At 45.6% G+C, this 24,915-nt stretch overlaps 1 protein-coding gene across 1 annotated transcript in view; it reads left to right on the top strand.

The window, feature by feature from the left end:
• The first annotated feature begins 4,717 nt into the window (after positions 1–4,717).
• LOC133534899 (NUAK family SNF1-like kinase 2) overlaps positions 4,718–24,915 on the top strand; it is a 31,001-nt gene continuing 10,803 nt past the window's right edge. The window contains exon 1 of the mRNA XM_061874213.1: positions 4,718–5,128. Within this exon, the coding sequence (XP_061730197.1) occupies positions 4,904–5,128 (225 nt within the window). The 5' untranslated portion in view covers positions 4,718–4,903. The remainder of the gene's footprint in view (positions 5,129–24,915) is intronic.

The following is a 24,915-nucleotide window of genomic DNA, read 5'->3' as shown; positions in this document are numbered from 1 at the left end:
CCCTACATCTCTGGGTTCTTTTATATTATTTAATTTCCATTTATGGCAATGTGGCGAATCCTATTTCAGATACACAAAACTATAAAATATACGCAAAACACAGAAGCCACAGTAGTAGAATAAATGAACAACTGTTGTGTGTCTGTTCAGGGAATATTTTTCTGAGAAGTAAACTGTAACGTCTCATTTTCATTTTTGCAAAGTGGTCAATCACTCTGGACAGACATGGAAATATTACAGTAACTGTTATACAGTTGACCAGTGGTTCCCAACTGGTGGGTTGTGACATAAAAGTGGATTGTGTGTCATTTTCAGTGAGTTGCAGTCAGATGTGAGCATGAAAAAAAAAAAAAAATTTTAGGGAGAAAAAAATCTAATTGTGGCAACAAAACCAGATATTTTTAGCCATTTTTCTAGTGACTATTAGTGAGTATTTTAGCAAAAGGCAAACCGACTAACAAGTTGGAGGAGGACTCAGGACAGACATGGAAATATATTTTTTAAAAATATAAATGGGGCAACAAAACCCGATATTTTCAGCCATCTTTTTGAAAACAAATACAGAAATGTTACTATTTTTTCTGGAAACAAAACCAGATGCTTTAGCTGTAGCCATTTTTCTGGTGACAAAACAAGATTATTTTAGTCAAAGTCACACGGATTAACAAGACAAGTCTACTGTGCTATTTTTCTGTGAAATAAACTTGAATGATTTAAAAATTTGGCTCACGACTTGATATTGAAAAATGTTTTTCTTCCTGGAGATAAACCATTTGAGAAGCACTGAACTCACACATGCTTACTCCAAATCATCTGATGCAGAGGTCCTGAGCAGAACCAGCAGACAATAACCAACATTATGTTTCATGTTCATTGGAAATTCCCCCGACATCTCGTACAGCAAATGAATATGTTTGTCTTGATACAAGGAATAACATTAGCTAACTTAGCATCAACTTAAGACAATGATGTTGCCTAGCTAGCTAGGACTTCATTTACATCTCTCATTCCTGCTACTTCTTCCCTGCTGCGGGCGAATAACTTTCTGATATCCATCTAGGAGTTACAGTTTGAGTCAAATCCAAATCAAAATAATATAATTAACAAATTGTTGTTGGCTAACGTTACCTACCTTACGCAGTGATTCGCATCCTCTCTCTCTCTGTCTCTCTCTCTCTCTCTCTCTCTCTCTCCCTCTCAACTGAAGTCTCGATCCACACGTGAATAAATTACCATATTAATTAGCCATGTGCTCATTGTTACGTGGAGTGAATACAGTAGCAATCAATTATCATACTAAGTAGTATGTGTGCTGTAGTCTATGTTATGTAGACTATGAAAACTCTGAAGCGCTTTTTTTTATTGGTGAAATTTTTACTGGGGCACTGCAGATCAGCACTGGGGCACGTGCCCCAGTGAGATCTGTCTGGCGACGCCACTGGCATACAGTATGTATGCGCCTGCCTTGAATTACTGCCGGGTCAAACTTGCTTCCCAAAATAATTAGCGCATCCTTAGTATTAACGCCTGGTCAAACTCGTGACGTCACGAGTGACACTTCCCCTGTCATCGTTTTCAAAATGAAGGAGGCTGATTTCAATACCAGTAATTTGAAATCGCATAAAGAGAAGAAGAATAAAAGCTATTCAGTAGGATTTAAGGTCCAAGCTTACATCACACTCAAATTTTTACTGCATACATTTGGTAAGTGCCGGAGTGAGAAGAGGTTTTAAAATAATTAGCGCATGCTTACTTTTACCGCATGCCTTTGGTAAGCGCAGGAGTGAGAAGAGGTTTTAAATCAATTAACGCCCCGGCGGCAATTCAAGGAAATACGGTAATTAAGCTTGTGGCCTTGTGGTGAGAGTATCCGCACTGTGGTCGGTAGGTTGTGAGTTCAAACCCCGGCCGAGTCATACCAAAGACTATAAAATGGGACCCATTACCTCCCTGCTTGGCACTCAGCATCAAGGTTTGGAATTGGGGGTTAAATCACCAAAATGTATTCCCGGGCGGGGCCACCACTGCTACTTACTGCTCCCCTCACCTCCCAAGAGGTGATCAATGGGATGGGTCAAACGCAGAGGTTAATTTCACCACACCTACGGTGTGTGTGACTATCATTGGTACTTTTTATTATTTTGATCTTTTACCCAAAATGTTTTTCATGTGTTTTAATGTAACTACAATCATGATCCACTAATAAAGAATCACTAGCTAAATGAAAAAAATTCATTTTCTTGAACAAAAAATTTATTAAAATAAAATAAAAACAGCTACACAGAAACTAGTTAATGGAAATGAGTAAAATTAACGGCAGAATGGTGGAACAGGAATTAGTGCATCTGCCTGACAATACGAAGGTCCTGGGTTCGATTCTGTGCTCTGGATCTTTCAGTGTGGAGTTTGCATGTTTTCCCCGTGACTGCGTGGGTTCCCTCCAGGTACTCCGTCTTCCTCCCACCTCCAGAGACATGCACCTGGAGATAGGTTGAGTGGCAACACTATTTTGACCCGAGTGTGTGAATGTGAGTGTGAATGTTGTCTGTCTATCTGAGTTGGCCCTGGGATGAGGTAGTGACTTGTCCAGGGTGTACCCCGCCTTCCGCCCGATTGTAGCTGAGATAGGCTCCAGCGCCCCCCGCATCACCGAAGGGAATAAGCGATACAAAAATGGATGGATGGATAAAATTGGCCCTAGTGTGTGAATGTGAGTGTGAATGTTGTCTGTCTATCTGTGTTGGCCCTGCGATGAGATCGCGACTTGTCCAGGGTGTACCCCGCCGTCCGCCGGATTGTAGCTGAGATAGGCTCCAGCGCCCCCGAAGGGAATAAGCAGTAGAAAATGGATGGATGGATGAAATTGGCCCTAGTGTGTGAATGTGAATGTGAATGTTGTCTGTCTATCTGTGTTGGCCCTGCGATGAGGTGGCGACTTGTCCAGGGTGTACACCGCCTTCCGCCCGATTGTAGCTGAGATAGGCTCCAGCGCCCCCCGTGACCCCGAAGGAAATAAGCGGTAGGAAATGGAAGGATGGATGAAATTGGCCCTAGTGTGTGAATGTGAGTGTGAATGTTATCTGTCTATCTGTGTTGGCCCTGCGATGAGGTGACGACTCGTCCAGGGTGTACACCGCCTTCCGCCGGATTGTAGCTGAGATAGGCTCCAGCGCCCCCTGCTACCCCGAAGGGAATAAGCGGTACAAAATGGATAGATGGATGGATGGAGTAAAATTAACGGTTAGTACTATTACACTAGTGTGTGCTTCAAGGACTGTATCCCTTGCAGAATGTATTGATATATATTGTAGGAACCAGAGTATTAAAGGCCTACTGAAACCCACTACTTCCGACCACGCAGTCTGATAGTTTATACATCAATGATGAAATCTTAACATTACAACACATGCCAATATGGCCGGTTTAGTTGACTAAATTGCAATTTTAAATTCCGCGCTAAGTATCCTGTTTAAAACGTCGGTCTGATGACGCGTGCGCGTGACGTCTCGGGTTGTGGCGAACAATTTTTTCCAGCCCGATCCCAGCTATAAGTAGTCTGCTTTAATCGCATAATTACACAGTATTCTAGACATCTGTGTTGCTGAATCTTTTGCAATTTGTTCAATTAATAATGCAGAAGTCAAAAAAGAAAGATGTAGGTGGGAAGCTGTGTATTGCGGCTGCCTTTAGCAACACAAACACAGCCGGTGTTTCCTTGTTTACATTCCCGAAGGTGAAGCTTTACTATGGAACAGAGTGGTCAAGCGAACATGGTTCCCGACCACATGTCAACCGGCAGGTTTTGGTGAGAAAATTGTGGTAATGAGTCGGCTCTTACCGTAGACATGAACGTAGCTTGCGTCGTTCTTCCTGCAGCTGTTAAAGAGGCAGCTGCGACTCTCTTGCCTCCTCCACACACACCTGTGGCTACACCCCTCAGTATTATCTCACTACAACACTAGTAACACAATAAGCAAATAAGGGATTTTCCAGAATTATCCCAGTAAATGTGTCTAATAACATCTGAATTGCTCCCACTGCCCTATCTTTTTTTCTTCTTTTTTTCTAGTCCTTCACTCTCACTATCCTCATCCACAAATCTTTCATCCTCACTCAAATTAATGGGGAAATCGTCGCTTTCTCGGTCCGAATCGCTCTCGCTGCTGGTGGCCATGATTGTAAACAATGTGAGGATGTGAGGAGCTCCACAACCCGTGACGTCATGCGCACATCGTCTGCTACTTCGGTACAGGCAAGGCTTTTTTATTAGGGACCAAAAGTTGCGAACTTTATTGTCGATGTTCTCTACTAAATCCTTTCAGCAAAAAGATGGCAATATCGCGAAATGATCAAGTATGACACATAGAATGGACCTGCTATCCCCTTTTAAATAAGAAAATCTCATTTCAGTAGGCCTTTAATTAAAGAAGGAAACTATACCCTTTTGTGTGAATGAGTGGGAATGAGTGAGAATGAGGAGGAGGGTGTTTGGGTTGGTGCACTAACTGTAAGTGTATCATGTTTTTTTTATGTTGATTTAATACAAAAATAAAACATTTATAAATAAATAAGTACCGTATTGGATTTGTACTGTATTATGGCAACCTCAAACATGCACTTTAGGGCACGACTCGGTGTGATAATCAAGCGCTCCTCCGTGGCCAAGACCGCCTCTGGCCTTTGTAAAGCGTCATGAGAGAATAAGCACCGCCCCCCGCAGCGTGTACCTGTTAGGTGTCTTCCACGCCGACCGACTTTTTAGTTTCACCCTCAGCTGCCACGCTTGAGTCCTAAAAGCTCCTGCTAGAGTTCGGACTCCCACGGTTAGTCAGGAAGGAACGCGGTTGTTCAGCAATACCTGCTGTCCTTTTGTTTAGGAGCTAGGTGAGGTTCGGCCAGGAGGATGGAGGGCTCCGGCGTTGGCCGACTCTCGTCAAACCGCTGGCCGCCGATGGGGACACTTGTAGCCGAAGCGGATGCTCCGGAGCGCACGGTGCAGGTGAAGAAGCAAGCCGTAAAGCGACACCACCACAAACACAACCTGAAGCACCGCTACGAGTTCATGGAGACGCTCGGCAAGGGAACGTACGGGAAAGTGAAGAAAGCTAAGGAGAGGTCCGGCAGACTGGTAAGAATTAAACATTTAAAGTGTCGCACTCAGGTGATGCTTAATTCTGATGTGTTCATAAAAATAGCACTGTGCTCCTTTTTATTTCCTTTCCAGTAAACCGCACCGAAAATAAGTCGGAAGAAGCAGAGTTTGTTTACTGCAAAGTTGTGCAAGGTGTGGCGTGGGGGCCTTTTTTGACACATTCTGAAGACAAAATTACCAAATTAGTTACACACAAACAAAAAGCAACTAAAAATGGGATCCGAAAACTAAAATGGCTGACGACTTTTTGCCTTTTACAGGACATGGCAGGGGTGTCAAACTCATTTTAGATGGGGGGCCACATGGAGAAAAATCTACTCCCAAATGGGCCGGACTGGTAAAATCACGGCACAATAACTCAAACGCCTACTGAAATGAGATTTTCTTATTTAAACGGGGATAGCAGGTCCATTCTATGTGTCATACTTGATCATTTCCCGATATTGCCTTATTTTTGCGGAAAGGATTTAGTAGAAAACATCCACGATAAAGTTCGCAACTTTTGGTCACTAACAGAAAAGCCCTGCCTTTACCGAAAGTCGCAGACCATGACGTCACAAGGGTAAGGGCTCCTCACATCCTCACATTGTTTTTAATGGGAGCCTCCAACAAAAAGAGCTATTCGGACCGAGAAAACGACAATTTCCCCATTAATTTTGAGCGAGGATGACCAAAACTGTATTTATTAAACAATTTTTAGGCAGTGGTACAAACATTCGTGTCATTTCAAAACAGAAAATGCAAGATTGCCAGAGACATTTTAAATCAAGCTATTAGTGCACTTTTGTGCATGATGTCACTAAGATGACATATCAAAACAACACAAAATTAAAGTGTACTTTTTGTACAGTACGCCACTACTACATTTTAAAACAAATAAAGTGCACTTTAGTGCATGATGTCGCACAAGATATTTCAGCCATCCATTCATCCATCTTCTTCAGCTTATCCGAGGCCGGGTCGCGGGGGCAGCAGCCTAAGCAGGGAAGCCCAGACTTTCCTAACCCCAGCCACTTCGTCCAGCTCTTCCCGGGGAATCCTGAGGCGTTCCCAGGCCAGCCGGGAGACATAGTTTTCCCAACGTGTCCTGGGTCTTCCCCGTGGCCTCCTATCGGTCGGATGTGCCCTAAACACTTCCCTAGGGAGGCGTTCGGGTGGCATCCTGACCAGATGCCTGAACCACCTCATCTGGCTCCTCTAACTGTCAAATGAAAATGTGCTGCATAATAGGAAATCAAATTGCTATGTGGTAGATTACTGCGGACGTTATCTCCTTATGTTGTTCACTATTTTTTTCATACGGTGTTGATGTGGAAATGGTTGCCCTGGCATTTTGCTGGTGAGGCACCGAATGGAGATGTTGACAGGCGGAGTAAGCACTCTTAATTCTCTAGCAGGTGACTTTTCAAATGATGCTATATATTAGCAGTAAAGCTTCTTTTTGTTGCAGCAATTTTGCCCACACCTGACAAATTACAGTTGTCTGTTTGTCATCTTCCCACTAGAAGCCAAACCCCCGCCAGACGATGGACCCCCTGCTATTTTTTGGGGAATTAATATTTCCTTCATTTATTACCAGATTGGGACCTTCTTTCTCTCGTATTACCACTCGCAACACAGCTAACGTTACCCATGCTGCTACCTCGCTGCTCCACGAGGGCGTATACGTATGTGATGTATAACGTGACAGTATGTGACGTATAACGTGACAGTATGTGACATGTGTAAGAAGGTACGCTTGCTGTCTGTGAGAAGGAGACACAAGAAAGAGTGCGAAGAGCCTGTAGTGTAATGCCAGCAGCTTAAAGCAACTGCGTGAGAACCTATACTCGAATATCATGATATAGTCATATTCTATATCGCACAGAGACAAACCTGCAATATATCGAGTATATTGATTGATATATCACCCAGCCCTAGGTCTAAGCATATCTAGTTCAAAACTAAAACATTTTTAAAGAAGATAGTTGGTGGTCACGTCAGTGAGGTTTGATTCGCATTCACATTTGGATTTTTGTGTAATGCATTTATTTCTCCGAAGCCTCAGACGACATATGTAATGTGTACGTTCTTTGAGGAAACTCCCGCTACCAAAAACAGCATGACGTCATACACTTGCAGGACTTGTTTCTATGCAGGAATTTTTACCGGCTGAGATTAAAAAAGGAGGATATGCATGATAAAAAAACATCAAAAAGGTTCCAAGGAAATGGGTGTCGAAGAGACAACTTTAGCAAACTATCAACACAATGCACGCTGGCCTTCCATACTGACTAATAAACAACATGTCTTACAAGTAGGAGGACGAGGAATAGCTAAACAATGAACAAGAGAGAGCCGAAGACAAAAAGCCACAGTACTGGTTAAAGGTCTTTCCAATGTGTTGTAAGCATCATATTCTGGCATTTAGAACGTAATGAGGTTGTTAGCTAATGTTTGCTATTTGGCTAGCTCACATTAACATGACTGCAAATTGGTAGTTGCATATTTGGGGCTGTTTTTGTGTTTGTGCACATGCTTTTTTATTTACTTTAACCAAAGTGGCTTTATGGTGTTACAGAGGTGAGTAACCAGCTATGACAAGTAGACTAAATAAGAGTCTAGAGCAGTGGTCCCCAAACTACGGCCCACGGGCCGAATACGGCCTGCCAGCATCCAAAATCCGGCCCTCGGGAAGTCCCATGTTAGAAGAAAAAACAATTTAATATATTTTTTAAATTATTGTTTTTTAAAATCTGTCTTTTCTAATACATTTTCTACCGCTTGTTACTCTCGGAGTCTCCTAGCCGCTCAGGCAAATCGTATTAAAGTTAAAGTACCACTGATTGTCACACACACTCGCTGTGGTGAAATTAACCTCTGCATTTGACCCATCCGGTGAGGGGAGCAGTGAGCAGCAGTGGTGGCTGCCCTCGGGAATCATTTTGGTGATTTAACCCCCAATTCCAACCCTTGATGCTGAGTGCCAAGCAAGGACGTATTGTCTAAGAATGCATTGTCCCATCGATGACGTGACATCATCATTACTGCTTTACACACTCTTGGCATTCTCTTGATGAGCTTCAAGAGGTAGTCACCTAAAATGGTTTTCACTTCAAAGGTGTGCTTGAAGCTCATGTAGAGAATGGCAAGAGTGTGCAAAGCAGTAATCGGAGCAAAGGGTGGCTATTCTGAAGAAACTAGAATATAAAACATGTTTTCAGTTATTGCACCTTTTTTGTTAAGTACAGTACATAACTCCACATGTGTTCATTCATAGTTTTGATGCCTTCAGTGACAATCTACTATATAAATAGTCATGTAAATATGGAAAATACATTGAATGAGAAATTGTGTCCACGTTTGGGGATCGCTGGTCTAGAGAGATTATTATACTGTAAGTACACAAAGCAACTATTCTGAGCATACCTGTCCAAAAACATTATCATTGTTGCGTAAGTTAGCAGTCAAATGAGACGCCTTGTATAGAATTTATATGCCGAATAATATTGTCGTCTATCCCGTTATCGCAAGAGGCTGTATATCACAATATGGATTTTTGTCGCATATTGCAAACATGGATGTTAAATGTTTATCCGGCTATTTAGACTATAAACACTTTTTTTCATTTTATTTTTTATCTCCATCATGCACGCAAGTCTCCATCCATTTATCCATCTATTTTCTACCGCTTGTCCCGTTCAGGGTCGCGGGGGTTACTGGAGCCTATCTCAGCTACTTCGGGCGGAAGGCGGTCTACACCCTGGACAAGTCGCCGAATTAGATATAATGAGACTTGGGTGTGCCCTGTGATGAGGTCTCATTATATCTAATAATAATGAAAACGGGGGATAGGCCGCAGCCACCCCTGTGACCCCGTGGGATTGATGGCATTTTATTTGTACAATGTGCAGAGGCCCATTAAAAAGGCACACAACTGGTTTAGGCTGTTGGTTACCAATGTGGATTTTATTTTGGCAGCTGCTTTTTCCACAAAGTGCTCCAATGAGCGTAAAGGTGTGAAGAATGTGCTGCTATCACAACATGCGGAGGAGTGAATGCTTCTCGTAAATCTGCCAATGTACACAAAGCTTTCCCACCTTGAAACTCCCTCAGTAGCTTGTCCTCAAGCAGGTTGGTGAGTGAGGCCCCTTTTAAGAGGAGAAAAGGCTATTTCAATGCCAAAGTAAATATTACTAGGCACTTTGGGGAATTAAAAAAGCAGAGATTCGTGCTTTTATTAAACCATTAGCGATATCATGGTATGAAAAATTCTTATTGTGACCAAAATTATCCCGGTTATCATTATTAATGCGGTAATTTTAAATGTGCTCAAAACTTTCAAAAACTACTCATACTGTAATATTCTTAACCAAGTTTTGTAAAAAATAAAATAAAAAAATGTAAAATGTATAAATGTACCACAAGCAAAAAGTTGAATGTGCATATAAAAGCAACACAAGCATTATAAACTAAAAAAATATGGCCGAAAACAAATAACATAATTACACATAAATGTGAACATTTTGCAGATGGCACTTTATGGACATAAGACATAACTGCACCTTTTTGTCCATATACAGTAGATAAAAATAGTGTTAATATATGGGGTCTAGTCTTACATATAGGACTGCACGATTATGGGCTTGATAATAATTAAGATTATGTTGATCAGTATTGAAATCACAATTATTAATCATGACTATTCAGTATGTTTGGTAAAACAGTGTTGAGGGGTGTTTGCGACTCCAACATGTAATTTGTAATATCTAATAAAGCGGGGGTAATTTTTATTTTATAATTTTTTTTGTCATGAAAAAGGGAGGTTTTTTGGGTTGGTGCACTAATTGTAAGTGTATTTTGTTGATTTAATAAAAAAATAAATACAAAAAAAAATATATATATATATATATATATATATATATATATATAATTTTTTTTTTAAATGATTAAAAAATTCTTCTGTGGCCCGGTACCAATCGAGCCACGGCCCGGTGGTTGGGGATTACTGCTTTACGGGGTCGTGCAGGGTGCTGGAGCATATCTCAGCTGATGCTCTCGATAAACATTATCTATATATTTAATGACAAAACATTTTTTTTTGTTCATTAATAGTATCAACATGTCATCTCTTTTACTATGTGATGCCTTTATCTCTATTTTTACTCTTTCGTAGAGAGGTATTTTTTAAGTTATGTAAGTACATATACATGTACTAATGTGTGTACATGTACATGCTGTATCAGTGTCACATGATTGGTTATTAAAGTAATTATTTTGTGCTATGAAAAAAACAAGTAATGTAAAAATAAATGTGTGTTTACTTTTTTATGTCATTATAAAACACAAAACAGTTCGGATAATGAAGATAAAGCCTAATAAACAAGCTTTTGTTCTTCTCCAACAACCATGTACTTCAGTGCAACACTTTGGGCAACAAAAATAAACAGGAGAGATACCTTTCCACATCTAATACACAATCTTTGTGCCTCACCAAGAACTCAGCCTGCGTTCAGTTTTGATGAAATGACAAAACATTTTAGCTAGTATTGATGTTATTGGAACATTGACAATGTTAGCAGTTAAAATAAAGGACGAGTGAGCATCTCAGTGCACAAACAAAAGACTTTATAAACAACTTGTAGCAACATTGCCTGCACATCGCCTGCTGCATGGTAACACTTCAAAATGAAACTGCAAGATCAAATATCTTTCTCCTCCAACATCATTGCACTCTTAAATGCTCACGAGACTCCACAGAAGTAGAAGCGATTGAAATTAAGTTAAACGAAGTGATTGGCTTCGTTTACAAGGAGGGAATATTTTCAAAGCACAGTCCGTGTAGTCGCTGTCTAACGGGTTGTGACACTTCAGTTTTCAGGAAGTAAGCAGTGTTGCCTAAAATGCATTAATGAATGACGTTTGTTCGGTAATTAAAATTTTGAAACGGTATTACTAACCGTCTAAAATTTTACCGCGTTTTATCATTATAGTGTTAACCATTACATCCTTATAATCCATTTATCATTTTAAGACTGAAACTCTTCATTATCTCCTACTGTAGCTAAATCTGGATTGCAAAATGTTTTCTACCTCTTTCTTTTTACTTATATTGTTTTGCCTACAAGTATCTTGGTGTGGGCAATTGTGCAAATTTATAATTATGTAATGAATAATATTCGTGTTGAAGAGACAGGGTGGGTGACAGCCGTAAACACCAATCAATAGTAACATAGACTAGCCAATAGTGATCTTGTTTTATATTTTTCTTTCAAAAATGTAACTGTGAGCAAGTTGCAAACTGCCCCTTTAAATTTAGTGCCAAAGAACTAAAGAAAAGTACGAAATAAATTATTAGCCTTTTTTGCCTTACAGCCCTCATGTGTCCTCAACCATATTCCCTGAGTTTGTAAACAATACGACAAACATATAAGTACATTAACGTTGTAACTAGGGATGTAACGATTGCCGTTATAAAGGTAAACCGCGGCAAAATTTCCAACAGTTAGTATTACTGTTTAAAATTGGATTTATTGTAAAATGGTGATTGATTACCGCACATTCAAAAAACAGAAGAGACTGGGCTAAAAAATATAAATCTAATCAATCAATCAAAGTTTATTTATAGAGGCCTATATCACAAGTGTCTCAAAGGGCCGCACAAGCCACAACGACATCCTCGGCTCAGATCCCACATCAGGGCAAGAAAAAACTCAACCCAATGGGATACAATGAGAAAACCTTGGAGTGGACATCGAGTTAATAGCGGTAATTACCCTTGGTATCGACACTATCAATGTATCGATCTTCCCACAACGGATATCTTGTTAATTTTATTTTTTTTTAGAAGTTTCTGTATTGTAGTACATGTCAGGATGAAGAAGAATGTGTACTTTCCCCTGCTTTCCACCTGCGTTTGTCATGTCTGAGTATGTTGAGTCATGTACACAAACACACCCACAACTACAAATACTTACACACAGACTGCACAAACCTGATGCGTTGCAGAATATGACTTGGTGTCTGAAAAGCCCTTCTTTAGACGTCTTCCTGAGCCCACTGTCATAATAGTGATAAGGCCTGTGAGCTAAAAAGCCTTCAGCCGACTTGTAAACACAACATTCCACTGTTTTGTTTTCCATTTACCTGACAATACAATTGACGTCAGCGTGACACAAAGGCGTAATTTGACACAGGCACAACGGCAGTCTCCACTCGCATGCATGCTAGCAATTTTGACCTAAACCACACATTGTTTAGGACCGGTGCCCAATTTGAGAACAACTAAGGAACGCGAATGGCCTCTGTCAAGCACCACCAATCCTAATTTGGATTGGCACCATATTCTAGGTAACCACTTGCCATATTGTGTGACATTGCATTTTTGCTTTGCTCTTTGGTGGTCGGAAAAACAATCAATTAAAAGTGTAGTTTAAGATGTTGTTTTTTATAGTATGTAAGGATCCTACAAAGTGTTTCGGAGAAGGACATATGTGTTTTATAATCAATACATTTATTTATAAAAAATAAAACACGAAAAGAGTGTTTTTATGTAAATTCAACAAAAAATGTAGAGACCAGTTCAGGAGTTTCTGTGAAAGGTCTTCTATTACATACAGAAGTGACTTTTTAATAAAGCTGTAGTGTGTGCCAGGAACCTGTTTATAAGAACCTAACCTTTAGGAAAAGTTCATCATCTCCGACTGTAGAATAGAATAGAAAGTACTTTATTGATCCCTGGGGGAAATTCAGCTCCACAGTTCACTCACAATAAACACATAGGCATTTTTTACATGTGAATAATATAAATACAGTGTATTATACAGCATTATTCACATGTGAATAATATAAATACAGTCTATTATACAGCATTATTCACATGTGAATAATATATGTACAGTCTATATAGCATTATTCACATGTGAATAATATGAATACAGTCTATTATACAGCATTATTCACATGTGAATAATATAAATACAGTCTATATAGCATTATTCACATGTGAATAATATGAATACTGTCTATTATACAGCCTTATTCACATGTGAATAATATAAATACAGTCTATTATACAGCATTATTCACATGTGAATAATATAAGTACAGTCTATACAGCATTATTCACATGTGGATAATATAAATACAGTCTATTATACAGCATTATTCACATGTGAATAATATAAATACAGTCTATATAGCATTATTCACATGTGAATAATATGAATACTGTCTATTATACAGCCTTATTCACATGTGAATAATATAAATACAGTCTATTATACAGCATTATTCACATGTGAATAATATAAATAGTCTATTATACAGCATTATTCACATGTGAATAATATGAATACACTTTATTGTACATTATAGCACAGTCAAAAAGGAACATATGCATGATACAGTCTGATGGCTGTCGATATGAAGGACTTCCTGTGTCGTTCCGTGTTGCATTTTGGGAGTCTAAGCCTTCCACTGAACATGCTCGTTCAGAGGACAGCATTGTACAAAATCAGGCTTTGTTACACATTTTAAAATCTGCCAAGTATCAGTTAGCTACAGACTAGTAACTGTAAGTTTGACCAGTTTGTTTTTCTTCAGTCAATAGGCCAACCTAGCATGATGTTAGTGTAATTTTAGCAGGTTAGCACACATAAAATTTCTTCTCAAAAAAATAAATCTTTAACATCAATATTTATGGAACATGTCCACAAAAAAATCTATCTGTCAACACTGAAAATTGCATTGTTGCATTTCTTTTCACAGTTTATGAACTTAAATTCATATTTTGTTGAAATCTCATTCAATAAATATATTTATAAAGGATTTTTGAATTGTTGCTATTTTTGGAATATTTTTAAAAAATCTCAAGTACCCCTTGGCATACTTTCAAGTACCCCCAGGGGTACGCGTACCCCCATTTGAGAACCAGTGTTGCATGTGATATTTGGCATCTGTTACTGTCACGATCCGGTATGCGGATCGTTTATTGTTTTGCCGCTTATATGTCTTTGTTCATGTTTAGTTCTGGACTCTGCCGATTCCTTGTGTTTGAGCACTTCCCCGTTTGTTTAGTCACCATGGCAACGTTTTGTGCTCCTCCTCACGGGCTCCTGTCACACCTGTTGTTGATTATTATTTGTGTATTTAAGCCCACCTGATTCCTCAGTTCGTCCTCGGTCCATTACTTGTTTTTCGCTACACGTCACGTTTTGTATCCTTCTGCCCTCGATTATTTTGTGCTAAGTTCCGCCTTAGCTTCACGTGCGTGTGGCACGTCGTTTAATGTTTTCTGTTTCCTGCTACGTTTTTAGCATTAGCTTTCCGTGCATTGGCACGCGCTTTGTTTTTCTCCTTTTTTGCACCAGTGTTCTTTTGTTTTATTATATTAAAACATATTCTTACCTGCAATCCTGCTGACTGGTAGTGTGTGCATCCACGAAGTGGAAACTCCGCGCAACAAGTGCGCCGAACGCGTGACAGAATGGACCGAGCTAAAAGCCACTTCGCACTCCTCCAGCCCCAGCAAGAACAGGTGTTCCTCTCCGATGAGGAAAAATCGGAGATCTTCTGGGAGCTCCGAGCAGACTCTTGTCCATGGGAGAGCGAGGACGACATTGAGCTGCCGGAAGAGGATCTCCCGGCCGAAGCAGTGGTGGCCTGGGAGCTATTTATGGCGAGGATAGCGGACGCGGAGGAACGCTTTCGCTCCCAGTCTCAAGCCACCCCGACATTCCCCTCAGCGCGCTGTACGCCGCGCGGTGACGTCACACCACCCAGGAGGAGAGGACTCCAGCGGCGGCCAGGCGCCGCGCAGGGGCGTGCACAAAAGGAGTGCAGGGCTTTCCCCTCAGCAGCGACTGCCAGGTGCTTTCCATGTGGCTTTTCTTCCCCGGCACCTGCTGTAAATCTGCCTGAGGGACGCGTGCGGCGCACACGCACAAGGCCAGCTCCCAGGCTTCCAAGCGCCCACCCTCCCATGCCCTCGACTGCCTCCAAGCTCGCACAAAACCCCCCCCCACCAACTCCATCTGGCATCTGGAATCTGCTTCCTGAGGAGGGGGGCAAGGCTGATGGCGTGTCAGTGGCACAGGCGGACCTCCTTCCATTGAGGTTGCTGCCTGCCTTGCCGCTGGCTCCGCCCGCGTCAACAGACAAGCCACCTGCCCCAGTGCCAGCACCACGTCAACCTCCAACGCCAAGTCCACGGCTAAGGCTAATCCCAGTACCGGCACCACGCCAACCTCCCACGCCAGCACCACGCCGGGCTCGACCTCAAGGTCCAGGTGCAAGCCGGCCTCCGAGTCCAAGTCCAGGTGCAAGCCGGCCTCCGAGTCCAAGTCCAGGTGCAAGCCGGCCTCCGAGTCCAAGTCCAGGTGCAAGCCGGCCTCCGAGTCCAAGTCCAGGTGCAAGCCGGCCTCCGAGTCCAAGTCCAGGTGCAAGCCGGCCTCCGAGTCCAAGTCCAGGTGCAAGCCGGCCTCCGAGTCCAAGTCCAGGTGCAAGCCGGCCTCCGAGTCCAAGTCCAGGTGCAAGCCGGCCTCCGAGTCCAAGTCCAGGTGCAAGCCGGCCTCCGAGTCCAAGTCCAGGTGCAAGCCGGCCTCCGAGTCCAAGTCCAGGTGCAAGCCGGCCTCCGAGTCCAAGTCCAGGTGCAAGCCGGCCTCCGAGTCCAAGTCCAGGTGCAAGCCGGCCTCCGAGTCCAAGTCCAGGTGCAAGCCGGCCTCCGAGTCCAAGTCCAGGTGCAAGCCGGCCTCCGAGTCCAAGTCCAGGTGCAAGCCGGCCTCCGAGTCCAAGTCCAGGTGCAAGCCGGCCTCCGAGTCAGAGTCCAAGCCGGCCTCCTAGTCAGAGTCCAAGCCGGCCTCCGAGTCAGAGTCCAAGCCGGCCTCCGAGTCAGAGTCCAAGCCGGCCTCCGAGTCAGAGTCCAAGCCGGCCTGCGAGTCAGAGTCCAAGCCGGCCTCCGAGTCAGAGTCCAAGCCGGCCTCCGAGTCCGAGTCCGAGTCCAAGCCGGCCTCCGAGTCCGAGTCCGAGTCCGAGTCCAAGCCGGCCTCCGAGTCCGAGTCCGAGTCCGAGTCCAAGCCGGCCTCCGAGTCTGAGTCCGAGTCCGAGTCCAAGCCGGCCTCCGAGTCCGAGTCCGAGTCCGAGTCCAAGCCGGCCTCCGAGTCCGAGTCCGAGTCCGAGTCCAAGCCGGCCTCCGAGTCCGAGTCCGAGTCCGAGTCCAAGCCGGCCTCCGAGTCCGAGTCCGAGTCCAAGCCGGCCTCCGAGTCCGAGTCCGAGTCCAAGCCGGCCTCCGAGTCCGAGTCCGAGTCCAAGCCGGCCTCCGAGTCCGAGTCCGAGTCCAAGCCGGCCTCCGAGTCCGAGTCCGAGTCCAAGCCGGCCTCCGAGTCCGAGTCCGAGTCCAAGCCGGCCTCCGAGTCCGAGTCCGAGTCCAAGCCGGCCTCCGAGTCCGAGTCCGAGTCCAAGCCGGCCTCCGAGTCCGAGTCAGAGTCCAAGCCGGCCTCCGAGTCCGAGTCAGAGTCCAAGCCGGCCTCCGAGTCCGAGTCAGAGTCCAAGCCGGCCTCCGAGTCCGAGTCAGAGTCCAAGCCGGCCTCCGAGTCCGAGTCAGAGTCCAAGCCGGCCTCCGAGTCCGAGTCAGAGTCCAAGCCGGCCTCCGAGTCCGAGTCAGAGTCCAAGCCGGCCTCCGAGTCCGAGTCAGAGTCCAAGCCGGCCTCCGAGTCCGAGTCAGAGTCCAAGCCGGCCTCCGAGTCCGAGTCAGAGTCCAAGCCGGCCTCCGAGTCCGAGTCAGAGTCCAAGCCGGCCTCCGAGTCCGAGTCAGAGTCAGAGTCCAAGCCGGCCTCCGAGTCCGAGTCAGAGTCAGAGTCCAAGCCGGCCTCCGAGTCCGAGTCAGAGTCAGAGTCCAAGCCGGCCTCCGAGTCCGAGTCAGAGTCAGAGTCCAAGCCGGCCTCCGAGTCCGAGTCAGAGTCAGAGTCCAAGCCGGCCTCCGAGTCCGAGTCAGAGTCAGAGTCCAAGCCGGCCTCCGAGTCCGAGTCAGAGTCAGAGTCCAAGCCGGCCTCCGAGTCCGAGTCCGAGTCAGAGTCCAAGCCGGCCTCCGAGTCCGAGTCCGAGTCAGAGTCCAAGCCGGCCTCCGAGTCCGAGTCCGAGTCAGAGTCCAAGCCGGCCTCCGAGTCCGAGTCCGAGTCAGAGTCCAAGCCGGCCTCCGAGTCCGAGTCCGAGTCAGAGTCCAAGCCGGCCTCCGAGTCCGAGTCCGAGTCAGAGTCCAAGCCGGCCTCCGAGTCCGAGTCAGAGTCCAAGCCGGCCTCCGAGTCCGAGTCAGAGTCCAAGCCGGCCTCCGAGTCCGAGTCAGAGTCCAAGCCGGCCTCCGAGTCCGAGTCAGAGTCCAAGCCGGCCTCCGAGTCCGAGTCAGAGTCCAAGCCGGCCTCCGAGTCCGAGTCAGAGTCCAAGCCGGCCTCCGAGTCCGAGTCAGAGTCCAAGCCGGCCTCCGAGTCCGAGTCAGAGTCCAAGCCGGCCTCCGAGTCCGAGTCAGAGTCCAAGCCGGCCTCCGAGTCCGAGTCAGAGTCCAAGCCGGCCTCCGAGTCCGAGTCAGAGTCCAAGCCGGCCTCCGAGTCCGAGTCCGAGTCAGAGTCCAAGCCGGCCTCCGAGTCCGAGTCCGAGTCAGAGTCCAAGCCGGCCTCCGAGTCCGAGTCCGAGTCAGAGTCCAAGCCGGCCTCCGAGTCCGAGTCAGAGTCCAAGCCGGCCTCCGAGTCCGAGTCAGAGTCCAAGCCGGCCTCCGAGTCCGAGTCAGAGTCCAAGCCGGCCTCCGAGTCCGAGTCAGAGTCCAAGCCGGCCTCCGAGTCAGAGTCAGAGTCCAAGCCGGCCTCCGAGTCCGAGTCAGAGTCCAAGCCGGCCTCCGAGCCGACCTCCAAGCCGGCCTCCGAGCCGACCTCCAAGCCGACGTCCAAGCCGGCCTCCAAGCCGACGTCCAAGTCCAAGTCGACGTCCAAATCGGCCTCCAAAACGACGCCCGAGTCCAAGACGATGTCCAAGTCAACGTCCAATACGACGCCCGAGTCGACGTCGATGTCGGCGCCCGGGTCCACGCCGAGCATCAGGTCCGGAACTGCGCCGGGCGCATCTCCCTCCGCATCGGATGTGGGTTTGGCCGTGCCCAGGTCGTCCTCCTTGCAGGGCGCTTCCACCTCCAGGGGTGTGGCCGTACCCCGGGCGTCCTCCTCAGCGGGTGCTTCCACACCCACGCCGGCCACGGTGGTGGCCCTTCCCAGGGCGTCCTCCCCGCAGGACGCGCCCTGGCCCTCGTCAGCCACGGATGTGGCCTCTGCGGGCCCGCCCGCCTAGACTTTTGTGGTGGCGGCGTCCCACCCGCCGCCGCTGCCTGTGGTGTCCTTGGTGGAGTCAAGGATGCAGGACTTGTCAGCCCTCCACCAGGTCCTCCCTCCGCCCTCCCTTCTCTTTTGGACTGTCTAGTTGTGGGGGGGGTTTGTACTTCGGGATTTTTGGGGCATCTGGGATCTGCCCCTCGGGGGAGGGGTAGTGTCACGATCCGGTATGCGGATCGTTTATTGTTTTGCCGCTTATATGTCTTTGTTCATGTTTAGTTCTGGACTCTGCCGATTCCTTGTGTTTGAGCACTTCCCCGTTTGTTTAGTCACCATGGCAACGTTTTGTGCTCCTCCTCACGGGCTCCTGTCACACCTGTTGTTGATTATTATTTGTGTATTTAAGCCCACCTGATTCCTCAGTTCGTCCTCGGTCCATTACTTGCTTTTCGCAACACGTCACGTTTTGTATCCTTCTGCCCTCGATTATTTTGTGCTAAGTTCCGCCTTAGCTTCACGTGCGTGTGGCACGTCGTTTAATGTTTTCTGTTTCCTGCTACGTTTTTAGCATTAGCTTTCCGTGCATTGGCACGCGCTTTGTTTTTCTCCTTTTTTGCACCAGTGTTCTTTTGTTTTATTATATTAAAACATATTCTTACCTGCAATCCTGCTGACTGGTAGTGTGTGCATCCACGAAGTGGAAACTCCGCGCAACAAGAGCGCCGAACGCGTGACAGTTACGTTGGACAAGTGCAGAGTTACTGCGTTAAGATAAAAAGTGGATAAAATACACAATTGCGCTTCCTGGAGACGCACACTTTATCTGAGATAAACATTAGTATGAAAGCTGAAAAAAGACAAAATGGATGCATAAAATAACAACACAATAGTGGTACATGGGATCATATAGACTTCTGTCCATTGCGTGGAGATTGATCGTTACTCGCATTTTGATGCAAGTGAAGCAAAATGGAGTGCACCATTTGGCTGTAACAAGCAGGGGCGCTGTCAAGTTATTCTGTAAAGGTTTCCTTGTTTGCAGACAACCTGGGCTACATTTGTCACATAACATTTAAAGTTAAAGTACAAATGATTTTCACACACACACACACACACACACACACACACACACACACACACACACACACACGCACACACACACACACACACACACACACACACACACACACACACACACACTCATACACACACACACTAGGTGTGGTTAGATTATCCTTTGCATTTGACCTATCACCCTCACCCCCTGGGAGATGAGGGGAACAGTGAGCAGCAGTAGCAATGGCCAGGCACAGGAATCATTTTTGGTGATTTAACCCCCAATTCCAACCCTTGATGCTGAGTGCCAAGCAGGAAAGGAATGAGTCCCATTTTTATAGTCTTTGGTATGACAGTTTTTCAATTGGGAAAAAAAAAGAATGTTCTTGAAATCAAAATTTCAACTTGGATTCACTTTTTTAATGTAATATCTACAATGAATAATAAAATATTTTAATAAAACCTGCAATTTTTTTGTCCTGTCCATATTGTTGGAGTAAACCTGCTAATTTATAATTTTCATGCAATTAAGAAAATGTAGACCATCCCACGCATGTGCAATTTTCATAACAAATAATGGCTACAAAAAAGTAAACCTCCTTATGAGGTCGAGGACTGCACGCATTGGTTGTTTTTTCTACCGTGTGGGTGGCAGCGCAGAATCGCAGTCTGGAGTGTGTTTGTGTTGGAGCCTAAAGATTTTTAGGCTGTGTGTGCCAAGTGCGTAGAAAAAACTGCCGGTGACAAAGGGCTCACACACACTGATAACCTCACATGGGTGTGAAGTCATCACGGGTCTGACAGCAATGCAAACAAAGGCAGGAAACCCGAATTTGCAGAAGTCAGGAAAAGGAGGTCTGACGCATGCCGCATTCAGACCAGACGGGTGATTCACGGTAGGCTCGTTGGGGGGAAACTGATATGACAAGTCTCCACTTTGTTCGCTTGTGTGCCATCTGCAAGCCTGGAGGGTCTGCACATGAGAAGGACACCCCAACGCCACCTGGTGCCTCATGACGCTTCCTAACCTTGAGGCTGAGCGGATGACGCGGCGAGGAATGCCAGGCATCCCGGCTCCAACACATGGATGCACAAGCCCTGTTATTTAAAAGGCCTGAAAGAACACTACTCATTTGGTGCTTATTTTAGGTATTTTAATGTCGGACAATAGGCCCCTTTCCACCAAAAGTTCAGGGACTTGAATTCCATGGAACTAAGGGTTCCTGTAGAAGTGTGTGTGGTTTGTGTTTCCACAGCATTTCACAGTTCAAGTAGTTTATACAAATCAGGCTGATGACGTATGGACTAGTGTGACAATCATTAGTACTTTAACTTTAATTAGTGACAAGTGTAAATGAATAAAATACAAAGCAAAAATATACACAACAATATAATTTAAAAACAGTCTTTCAAATACTACATATAAAGTCAGCTTGACCTTTGTCTACAGCAGGGGTCCTCACACTTTTTCTGCAGGCGAGCTACTTTTCAATTGACCAAGTGGAGAAGATCTACCTCATTCATATTTTTAATTTACATTAATTTTTTTATGAAAGAGACATTTTTGTTAACAAGTTAATGTTGTTTAATGATAATACAAGCATGTTTAACACATATAGATTCCTTTCTTTCATGAAGACAAGAATATAAGTTGGTGTATTTGATTCTGATGACTTGCATTGATTGGAATCAGACAGTGGTGCTGATAATGTCCGCATTTTCAAATGGAGGAGAAAAAAAGTCCTCCTTTCTGTCCAATACCACATAAAAGTGGTTGGATTTGGCATCTCATTTGTCCAACTTGCAAAATCGTTTTTAAACACTTTGTTATGAGAGTAGCATATGTGTGTGTGGCCCTTTAATGTGTTGACAACAGGTGAGTGACGTCAGTGAATGTGTGGGCGAGCGAGGAAAGGGAGCAGTCACTGAGGGCGGGGGAGAAATACATTGAAATCAAACTCCGTAGCTTGCTAGCTAGTGCATGCTAGCTTTCTGAGACTCTTATTTTGTTGGCACAGGCAGGATGAAGCAGATCTTTTATGGTGAAGACAGGAACTGTGCAGTCGGTCTTTAGAGTTTTGACAGCAGGTACGGCCCAAGAGTTTGTTGAAATAAAAAGTGTTTCTCTCCGTCCTGTCAGTGATTCTTTTCTTAATAATGAGCTCGCAGCCGCCAACATCATCTCACAAGATCCTCTGGTGCCAAGAATGTCAAACAACTGACGAAAGTGAAGTCTTGGTGAAGATTGATGATTGCTCATTTTTATGTTTATTTTTTTAATGCCTGGCTTGTGATCGACTGACACACCCTCCGCGATCGACTGGTAGCTCGCGATCGACGTAATGGGCACCCCTGGTCTACAGTGTCCAACGGTCAGAAAGTCGTTTCCTCAGTAAATGAGAAATTCATGAGGGTCAGGCAAATTATCAAGATACAGGTGATGGAATTCCTACTGGGCATTGCTGCCTGACGCACCTCGTCCAGTGCTTTTTGACAGGTGTGCTGTGGGCATAAACGGGTCATCGGCTGGGGACCACCATTCATTAACGTTTCGCTCCTTTAACCCCAGAACGTCTCATGGTGGCGGAGCGATGGCAGGTGTTTGCACCCCAGCTCTTATTCTTCCTCCTTAGCCACAGCCAGAAGCTGCCTTTGTCCGCCTCCTCCGCCAGCCCTTTCATGGCTTTCCGATGCCCCGCTCCTGTGCATTCAATGTCTCGGAGAAGACAGCCAGTTGAGGCACCAACGAAGCCCCTACACCCCACTTTCACAGGGCAGATGACGGCTTTCCAGCCAGCCTCCCTGCACTCTGCTGCCAGGTCAGAGTACTTGGCTAGCTTCTGCTCCTAAGCAGCCTCCAACCCTCCCTCCCATGGGACAGTGAGCCCGACCAGAAGAACCGTCTTGCAAGCCTCTGACCAGAAGAACAGGTCTGGCCGTAGCGATGTTTCGACAATCTCCCTGGGGAACTGGAGCTGCTTCCCCAGGTCGACCCTCATGCTCCACTCATCTCCTGGTGAGAGGAGTCTCGCTGTAGATCTCTGGCGGGGGGTTTGGCACCCTCTCCAGCCATCGCGAACTGGATTGGATGTCTGGCTGGAGCGGAAGGTCTGCTATTCGCCTCCTTTCTGCAGGTCTCTGACACCTCTGCCAGCTTCCTCAAGACTTGGTCGTGTCGCTATCTATAGTGGCCTTGCGACAACGCTGTCATGCTGCCTGACAGAATGTGCTGGAGGCTTGCATTGATGGTATTGCAGAAGGGACAGGTCTCCTCGGCACCAATCCATTGGTGGAGGTTTCGGCTAAAAGGCAAGGTGTCGTACGTTGCTCTGATCAGGAAGCTGAGCCTGGCTTGGGGGATCTTCCACAGGTCAGACCAGGACATAGACCTGTCTGTGAGACCTTCCCACGATGTCCAATGACCTTGCTGGCCCTGGGACACCGCTTTGATGTTTAGGCATTCCTGCTCAGTTCTTACCACTACTGCCACCACCATGGCTCTTCGGTCTTTTTTGGAAGCCTTTGACCAGAACAAGGGAGCCTTGCCACTCCCAAGGCCTGCTCGGCCTTCCTGAACTCTGCCGACCACTTCACGGTGCCTCTGCCTGCAGATTGCCGTGTCGACCTCTTCTTGGGCTTTCCACTTTCTTCCTGTTCTTATCTGGGTGCCCGCTGCTCTCACCAGCTGGTCAGTGGATTCCTTTAGCTCCAGCACCAGGCGAGCCTTCTCTTGCTTGTATCCCAGGCTATTGGATCGCAGTGGTAGTTGAAGCGAGTTTCTACCAAAATTTCTACCATTAAGAGGCACCTTGGTAGTCCCAGCCACTTTCTGATGAACGAGTTTGCCAGCCCGTCCATCTTGCTTATCCCTGAGGAGGGGATTTCGCTCATCTTCAGTGGCCACATCACCCTTTGGTACGGAATGAACTGGTAAAACCATACCTTGTACTTCCCAGGGAGTTGGCTTTGGTTGATCTTGGCCCGGCCATCTGTCAGCTGCTTCCTCACAGTCTCCCCCATCTGCCTGTCAGAAAGCTTTGCTGTGTAGGTGCGACCCAGGCTACGAAGAACTTGATCTCCCAGCAATGGGATGTTCTCACCGCCTGCGACAAAGATGGTGTTTTCACTTCTGACTCCTTTCCTGATAGACAGACTACGTGATTTGGGGGGGTTTATCTTCATTCTTGCCCAGCCCACAAGCTTGCCTATCCTCTTCAGCAGTCTTGTTGTACATGCTGCTGTCTGAAGTATGGTGGTGAAATCATCCATGTAGCCTCTCACTGCTGGTAGCTCTTTCCGGAAGGCAGTTTCACTCTTCCGACCAATAACAATATATAAATCTTAAATGTCAGTGTGTGGCAACAACACAAACAGATTTAGCGTTAGCATTTTAACCAGGTTGAGCCTCACAAATGCCGTAATGCCCTAAAAATTGTCCACCATCTGCGGCAAAAACATGCTGTGATCGCCCTTGACATTTTACTTGTTAATGGACTAAGGATGTAACAATAAACGGTATATTGATAATTTGTGATAAAGTTCCAGACGGTTAATAATACCATCTAATTTTTTAATTACCAAAAAAACGTCATTTGTTAAAAAAATTTAGGCAACAGAAAGTCAGGCACATGCACATGCGCAGCCCTAGATCTTATACATGAACACTATTTTTATCTATATGGACAAAAAGTGCCGTTATGTCTTATGGCCATCAGGGGCCATCTTTCAAAATTGTATATATCCATCCATTTTCTACCGCTCGTCCCTTTTTGGGGTCGCGGGGGTGCTGGAGCCTATCTCAGCTGCCTTTGGGCAGAAGGCGGGGTACACCCTGGACAAGTCGCTACCTCATCACAGGGCCAACACAGATAAACAGAAAACATTCACACTCACATTCACACACTAGGGCCAATTTAGTGTTGCCATCAACCTATCCCCAGGTGCATGTCTTTGGAGGTGGGAGGAAGCTGGAGTACCCGGAGGGAACCCACGCAGTCACGGGGAGAACATGCAAACTCCACACAGAAAGATCACGAGCCCGGGATTGAACTCAGGACTACTCAGGACCTTCGTGTGTGTGTGTGTGTGTGTGTGTGTGTGTGTGTGTGTGTGTGTGTGTGTGTGTGTGTGTGTGTATATATATATATATAGATGTGTGTGTATATGTATATATACATATACACACACACACACATACATTACCCTGCCTCGAAAGAAAATGTTTGCCTTGTTGCCCTTCTAACTTGCTCTCCTGAGCTCTCCTTTAAAGAAACACTTGCCTTGACTTTAAAAAGTTAAAATTTGCGGCCTGCACCAGTGACCTCCGACCTCACGACAAAAATTGTCACATACACATTCCAAAATGCTTTAAACAATAGTCTCAAAAATTAGAAGCTGTTTATATCAACATCCAACAAC

Source organism: Nerophis ophidion, linkage group LG16 (assembly GCF_033978795.1).
Source record: "Nerophis ophidion isolate RoL-2023_Sa linkage group LG16, RoL_Noph_v1.0, whole genome shotgun sequence".
Classification (NCBI taxonomy): domain Eukaryota; kingdom Metazoa; phylum Chordata; class Actinopteri; order Syngnathiformes; family Syngnathidae; genus Nerophis; species Nerophis ophidion.
This window is presented reverse-complemented; position numbering and strand designations above follow the sequence as displayed.